Source organism: Charadrius vociferus, unplaced genomic scaffold (genome assembly GCF_000708025.1).
Source record: "Charadrius vociferus isolate BGI_N301 unplaced genomic scaffold, ASM70802v2 scaffold291, whole genome shotgun sequence".
Lineage (NCBI taxonomy): Eukaryota > Metazoa > Chordata > Aves > Charadriiformes > Charadriidae > Charadrius > Charadrius vociferus.
The window spans coordinates 26,975-34,054 of record NW_009646958.1 but is presented as its reverse complement, the minus strand read 5'-3'; the positions used below and the strand labels follow the sequence as shown (position 1 = coordinate 34,054).

At 57.9% G+C, this 7,080-nt stretch overlaps 1 protein-coding gene across 1 annotated transcript in view; it reads left to right on the top strand.

Annotated features, from left to right (window-relative positions):
- MAST3 (microtubule associated serine/threonine kinase 3) overlaps nucleotides 1-7,080 on the top strand; it is a 15,791-nt gene that overhangs the window by 5,788 nt on the left and 2,923 nt on the right. Inside the window, exons 8-26 of the mRNA XM_009895191.1 lie at nucleotides 1-163; nucleotides 245-346; nucleotides 885-1,017; nucleotides 1,526-1,593; nucleotides 1,996-2,075; nucleotides 2,216-2,424; nucleotides 2,762-2,900; nucleotides 3,135-3,267; nucleotides 3,378-3,543; nucleotides 3,831-3,932; nucleotides 4,212-4,334; nucleotides 4,658-4,767; nucleotides 4,910-5,055; nucleotides 5,237-5,469; nucleotides 5,581-5,781; nucleotides 5,865-6,091; nucleotides 6,216-6,338; nucleotides 6,489-6,625; nucleotides 6,817-7,047. The exon at nucleotides 1-163 is cut by the window's left edge and continues 47 nt beyond it. Of these exons, the coding sequence (XP_009893493.1) occupies nucleotides 1-163; nucleotides 245-346; nucleotides 885-1,017; nucleotides 1,526-1,593; nucleotides 1,996-2,075; nucleotides 2,216-2,424; nucleotides 2,762-2,900; nucleotides 3,135-3,267; nucleotides 3,378-3,543; nucleotides 3,831-3,932; nucleotides 4,212-4,334; nucleotides 4,658-4,767; nucleotides 4,910-5,055; nucleotides 5,237-5,469; nucleotides 5,581-5,781; nucleotides 5,865-6,091; nucleotides 6,216-6,338; nucleotides 6,489-6,625; nucleotides 6,817-7,047 (2,826 nt within the window). The remainder of the gene's footprint in view (nucleotides 164-244; nucleotides 347-884; nucleotides 1,018-1,525; nucleotides 1,594-1,995; nucleotides 2,076-2,215; nucleotides 2,425-2,761; nucleotides 2,901-3,134; nucleotides 3,268-3,377; nucleotides 3,544-3,830; nucleotides 3,933-4,211; nucleotides 4,335-4,657; nucleotides 4,768-4,909; nucleotides 5,056-5,236; nucleotides 5,470-5,580; nucleotides 5,782-5,864; nucleotides 6,092-6,215; nucleotides 6,339-6,488; nucleotides 6,626-6,816; nucleotides 7,048-7,080) is intronic.

The following is a 7,080-nucleotide window of genomic DNA, read 5'->3' as shown; positions in this document are numbered from 1 at the left end:
CTCCCCAAGCAGCACTCTGCCGCTGGCAGACGGAGTGCTGGGCTTCATCCACCACCAGATCATCGAGCTGGCCCGTGACTGCCTGGCAAAGTCCCAGGGAGCTCTCATCACCTCACGCTACTTCATGGAGCTGCAGGAGAAACTTGAGAAGATGCTCCGAGATGTGAGTATAGGGCAATTCCCTGCTCGGTGCCATCTCCAGAGGCCTCCGATAGATGCCTGGCTTCTGTCTCCTCTCCGGCAGGCTCAGGAGCGTTCAGAGAGTGAGGAGGTGAAGTTCATTGACCAACTGGTGAGGAAGCTGCTGATCATCATCTCCCGTCCTGCTCGCCTTCTGGAGTGTCTGGTAAGACACGGCAGCTAATGATGTGTCTTGTCTTTCACGGTTGGTGCCCACCTGGAGAGGAGGCAAAGCCATGAAAGACAAGGCATCTTCTCATCACCTTGCCTGGTCCACCATGGAAACCGCTGCTCCTCACCATCCTGGCCAGGCTGTAGCAAGGAGCTAAGACCATTCTTAGCATTAAAGCCATTTCTTGAAGAGGAAAAGCTGTTTTTTCCTAGCAGAGCAGGGAGATGTGAACTTCTTGGCAAGCTTTCTCATCCATTTTCAGGGGTTTTTTTTAGCTGTTGCGCTGAATTTCTAAAGCACTTGCCTTTGTGATGTGGTTCGTGCAGCTGGAAGGAGCTCATGGAGCTTTATTATTTTTTTTTCCATTGACCCTTTACTTGGGGAACGTTGCTAGAAACAGAAGAGCATTTAGCTTTCTCCTGCAAGCATCCAGAGCCTGTCCCCAATTACAGGTGTCACCTGGAAGGCTTAGAGGAAAGGCTTAACTCTGCAAGGTCTCGCTCCTCAACTGTGCTTGGTTTTTCCCATCCAGGAGTTTGATCCTGAGGAGTTCTACCACCTCCTGGAAGCTGCAGAAGGACACGCCAAAGTTGGCCAGGGAATAAAGACCGATATTCCCCGATACATCATCAGCCAACTGGGTCTCGTCAAGGACCCTCTGGAGGGTAGGTAACCCCTTGGGTTTGTGGTCCCGAGGTCTGTAGGGGGATGTGGACTCCCAGTTTGGCCACTGGCGAGCATGAACAGGCACTGGAAGGTGGTAGGAGGACCAAGAGGGCTGAGCTGGTGTCATGGGGTGGGTCACAACAGCACCAGGACGGTGTTGAAGTCTCCTGGCCAGCCCCACATCCCTTGTTATTGCTCCCAACACATTCAGCAAAGCAGATTAAGCTCAAGAACGCTTAATCCATAGGAAGCCACGGCCTTGCGGGGGGAACCATAATCCCCAAAGAACACGGGAATGACTATGAAAAAAAGAGAATTATGTAAATGTTTAACCTCGTGTTGAACCTCTTAACGCCATGACCTGAATTCTCCATACGATAGCTCAAGCAAAGTGTTAGGCTAAATCCCCGCAGGGTCTCCTAGTTTGGAAGGGGAGTGGTTGGTGGGGGGGTTATTTTGGTGGGGGTTGAGCATGAAGAAGGTGAAAAACGTCCCTGTCTTCTGCAGAAATGGTCCAGCTGGATCACTTTGACAGCGGGAACACCATCACGCCGGAGAACGATGATGCCTGTGAGGTGAGCGCAGTCCTACCTGCGTGTCCCACCTTGCTGCCTCCAGCTTCGTCCTGCCTCACCCCACACCAAAGCTCCTTGCAGCAGCTCCTCTGCTGTCTTAGACTGAGAGACGTTAATTCGGGTTGCCTGCAAGGGTGACCGCTGTATTCAGGTGTAATATCTCACAGTCCCTCATCTGCCTTCTTAAGTGGACAAAGCTCAGAGCGGGCTCTTGATCTGCAGCACATCTTGGTCTTCTGGTTTGGGGTTTGTGGCTGGAGAGGGCTCAGGGAGGGATGTCCTCTGGCGGTGAGGAACAATTGGAGGTGTTTCTGATGGTGCTCCGTGAATTCCTGCCTGCACTCAGAGCGCCAGCATGACGGGAAATGTTAAAAACCTTCTGTGTGTCTTCTTCAGAGCCAGCCGTTGACCACTGCTCCTCGGAGGAAGCCCTGCGAGGGGGACTTTGAGACCATCAAGCTGATCAGCAATGGGGCTTATGGGTGAGTTGGGAAGTTCCTAACAGTTGTCTCCATCTGTAAACGTCTCCGAAGTCCCCCCATCTGAGCCCTGTGGTGCTGCATGGTCGGTCCTGGTGGTTAGAAGACGTGTTTTGAGGTCCAGCTGTTTCACTCGCTCCTAGGGCTGTGTACCTGGTGAGGCACAGGGAGACGCGGCAGCGCTTCGCCTTGAAGAAAATCAACAAGCAGAACCTCATCCTGAGGAACCAGATCCAGCAGGTGTTTGTGGAGAGGGACATCCTCACCTTCGCGGAGAACCCCTTCGTGGTCAGCATGTTCTGCTCCTTTGAGACGAAGCGGCACCTCTGCATGGTGATGGAGTATGTGGAAGGTGAGAATGGGATTCAGGGCTGGAGGGAGGAGGAGACTATCAATGTCTGAGCATCGAGGGCACCACCTGGATGTCTCATGCCCTGCTTTGCTCCAGGAAGCAGAGGGAAGTGTGAGGAGATGCTTTGGTGATCCTGAGTCTTATCTTGATGAAGGTGGTGGCCATGCTCACCTAGGAGAGCATTTGTGCTCCATGCACAGGGATCAGTGCTGCTCCAGGGAGGGACAGGAGGGTCTGGCTGGGAGCCTGCTTGGCAGGAGAGGCAGCGTAGCCCTGCCCATTGACCTCCCTGCCTTCTCTGAGCCTCTCGTGCTCAGGACAACCCATGTCCCCACAGGGGGAGATTGTGCCACATTGCTGAAGAACATGGGCCCACTGCCCGTCGACATGGCGAAGATGTACTTCGCCGAGACTGTTCTTGCGCTGGAGTATCTCCACAACTACGGCATCGTCCACCGAGACCTCAAACCTGACAAGTGAGGACGTGGGTCGGGTCTGAGCAAGAATGGGGTTGGGTTTGGGTGGGGAAGGGGAGAGGGACTGATCCAAGCCAAGAGGATAAGGCAGAATGAGGTCATGGGTTTTGGTGCCCAAAGACCTGGTTCTGTGCTGTTGCATCAGGACCAGAAGTCTTGGGGTCCAGCTGGTCCTGCTCAGGTCTCCGCAGAAGCAAACAGCAACATTGCAGGGTGTCTTGTCTTCTCTTGCAGTTTACTCATCACCTCCATGGGCCACATAAAGCTGACAGACTTCGGTCTGTCAAAGATCGGCTTGATGAACATGACCACGAACCTCTACGAAGGTCACATGGAGAAGGACACTCGGGAGTTCATGGACAAGCAGGTACGAGGTCCTGCTCCGCCTAGCTGATGTGCCATCACCAGGGACCCGGATAGCCTCAGGACCTGTTGCAAAGGTCATTGCAGAGGTATTAGCTGCTGCTTCCCATGCAGGTGTGCGGCACTCCGGAGTACATCGCCCCAGAAGTCATCCTCATACAGGGCTACGGGAAGCCTGTCGACTGGTGGGCCATGGGCATCATCCTCTACGAGTTCCTGGTGGGCTGTGTCCCCTTCTTCGGAGACACCCCCGAGGAGCTCTTTGGGCAGGTCATCAGCGGTGAGTGTCGGCAGCAACTTTGGTCCTCGGTTCGCTCTTCCCAGCAGCCATGGCTAGTCTTTAACACGTGGAGAGCTTCACTCCTTCATTTCACACTCGGCTGAACGGCGAGGAGGCTCCTCAAGCTTTGATTTCCCAGTTTGGGAGGATGCTTTTATCTGCTGTGGCTCCTGGGGGACTTTGCTCTTTCCCAGAAGTGACTTTTCGTGTGACCTTGCATCATCGCAGCCCCCATTGTATCCAAACTCTTCCAGCTACTCCAACCTCCTTTTCCTTTTTCCTTGCAGATGAAATTATGTGGCCGGAAGGGGACGAGGCTCTTCCTGCGGATGCGCAGGACCTAATCACGCGGTTGCTGAGACAGAGTCCCCTCGAGCGCTTGGGCACCGGTACGCGTGGCAGCCCCTGCGCAGTGCTGGGGGGTTGTGACCTGGAACCCTAATTCATGTCAAGCCATTTGCTGAAACCAAAGCGTGTCCTGTCGCGTGGAGGATGCTCGGAGGAGGTCCCCTGCTCGGGGTTCACCCCGAGGAAGGTGGCACAGGGCTCCGATCCATCCTGTTTTGAGCCATTTGCTCTGTGTGGAGGAGACCGTGCCGTTTGGGGTGGGAGCGGGAGCATCCCGGATCCTGCCCCATCCCCCTGAGGAGGGTTTCTCTGCCTGGCAGGGGGTGCGCATGAGGTGAAGCACCATTCCTTCTTCCTCCACCTGGACTGGAACGGGCTGCTGCGGCAGAAGGCCGAGTTCATCCCTCAGCTGGAGTCGGAGGACGACACCAGCTACTTCGACAGTGAGGCCAAATCCATCCCCTTCCCCTCCCTGCTCCGCCAATCCGTTATCCCAGCTGCGGGTCGGATGATCCCGCGGGAGATGAAAATCTCCAGGGTGAAGTCCATCGCTTTACAACCCAACTCATGAAACAGATGCAATCCTGTTTCTGGGCTGCTCAACTTTACCAAAACCCCTTACTTTCTCACCCCAAAACTCTCCTGGGATTTGGGACTGGGCTGTCAGTTGTAGCACAGCTCCCTTGTGGGTGCAGGTCCCACTGGGGCTCCGTGGGCAGGCAGGACACGGGCTGACGGCCCTGCCTGCTCTGGCTCTTGCTTTCAGCTCGCTCCGAGAGGTACCGCCACTTGGATTCGGAGGATGAAGAAACCAACGATGAGGAATCGTCCGTGGAAATCGGGCAGTTCTCCTCCTGCTCCCATCGCTTCAGCAAGGTGCTCCAATCCCGCCTCCGGCATCCGAAATGACGGGTGCTACAGCCAGCATGGTTGTGCCAAGCATCGGTGTCCCGGCTGACATCGGAACGCCTGGGTTCCCGAATTTCCACTCCTTGCTGATGCCTCGTCTACTCCTCAGGTGTACAGCAGCTCCGAATTCCTGGCGGCTCACTCCAACCTCAGCCTCTCATCCTCTGATCGGAGTCACAGCGAGGACAAAGAGGAGCGGTGGGACAGGCACTCGGGAGACGAGGAGAGGAGCCGGCTGGCGGGCACAGAGCCCCGGTGCGTGGTGAGACGGGGGATGCAACGCTGATGGGGGTTTGTGCCGGCACCGAGGGTTTGTGCCGGCACAGAGGGTTTGCAGAGGCATTGGTGGGACATGTCCTGGGGTGCTGCAGTGGCTCGATGCCATCCCCTTTGCCCATTTTTCGTTGTCCCGAGCCCTCCTGCTTTCCCCGGACAGGCTCCGCTCCTGGACGTCCTGCAGCTCCACGCCATACACCTCCCGGCACGAGCGAAGCCGCAGCCCTGCCGCGCTGCCCAGCACCTACAGCCTGGACACCATGCCCAAGTTTGCCTTCTCCTCGGAGGATGAAAGCCCTTGCGTGGCATCCTCCAAGCCGGAGAGACCCAAGTTTGTGCTGGGAGACCCCGACGTGGGGACCGGCAGCGCAGTAAAGCCATCGGCATTATCCGGTGAGTAGGCTGCGGGCGCTGGTGTGGGATGCTCTGGGGAGAGCCAGCATCCCGCATGGTGTGGGGTGGCTTTTCTGCATCGCCAAACTCTCCCTCTTCCTCTCCGCGCAGCCGATCTCGTCAGCCTGAACCGCATCCGCCTGCGGAGCAACAGCACCGGCACCAAAAACTCGACTCCCCGGGGCCTGGAGCCGGGTAGGACCCGTCGGCTGAGCACTCAGAAGGACGTGCCGGATAGGCAGAGAGCCTCGCAGGGCGGCCGCGTCCCCAAATCCGCCTCCGTCTCAGCCCTGTCCCTCATCATCACATCAGGTCCGTGTGCCACTCAGGTTATCCTGCCGGATAGCGGCTGCCACGTGGTTTTCCCGGGCTGAGCCGGCTTCTCCCGCTTGCAGACGACTTCAGCAGCGGCGCCCTGATGAGCCCCATCTCCCCCCACTCCCTCTCATCCAACCCCTCTTCCCGCGACTCCTCCCCGAGCCGAGACTCATCCCTCGCCATCGCCAGCCTGCGGCCCCCCATCATCATCCACAGCTCGGGCAAGAAGTACGGCTTCACCCTGCGAGCCATCCGCGTCTACATGGGGGACAGTGACGTCTATACCGTCCACCATATGGTCTGGGTACGTGGCCCGGGCTCTGCGTGGGGAGGGACTGGCGGTGCCGGGCACCGCTTTTCCCGATGGGGAAACTCCAGGAGGAAATTTCGGTTTGTATCCGAATAAAACCTCGGTCTTTCGATCGCAGAGCGTGGAAGAGGGGAGCCCTGCGCAGGAAGCGGGGCTGAGAGCGGGCGATCTCATCACACATGTGAACGGCGAATCGGTGCTGGGTTTAGTTCACCGGGACGTCGTCGAGCTGCTGCTGAAGGTAGGTGACCGACACCGCGCTGCTCGCCCGGCTGTCTCCCGGCACCCGTTCATCGATGGGGCCCCCGCGCCCGCCCCCCGCCAACGGCCGAGGCGGGAGCCGGTTCGGATCCGGCGCTTGGACTGCAGCGACTCATTTTCTGCCCCTCAGAGCGGGAATAAAGTGGCCCTGCGGACCACCGCCTTGGAGAACACCTCCATTAAAATCGGCCCAGCTCGGAAAAACAGCTCCAAGACGAGGATGGCGCGGAGGAGTAAGAAGAGCAGGAAAAGGGACGGCCAGGACAGGTGGGATAAAATGGCATTTGTCCCAGTGTGTGCCGTACCAGGGGGCGATGCTCCGGCTCTGCCATACTGGGGGGTCCAGCAGGGTCCCATCCTGCCGGCACCAGCTTGGCAGACTCGGGGCCACCAGCTTTAAGGAAAAGCCGAGGCTCTTCGTTTCCTCGCTACCTTTTTGTGTCCCCCTCCCTTACCAGGAGAAAATGCCTTTTCAAGAAGTTCTCCAAGCAGTCGTCGGTCCTGCACACCAGCCCCAGCTTCTCCTCCGGTCTCCATCACTCGCTGTCCTCCAGCGAGAGCCTCCCGGAGTCCCCCACGCACAGCCTGTCCCCGGGTCCCGCGACTCCCTGCCGCAGCCCCGCTCCCGACCTGCCCCCAGGTACCCCAACCCCTTGCGGGGGGGGATATTTGCTGCGGGCACGGCGGGGGTGCCACGTGTCGCTCCATCCCTCGCCGTGACC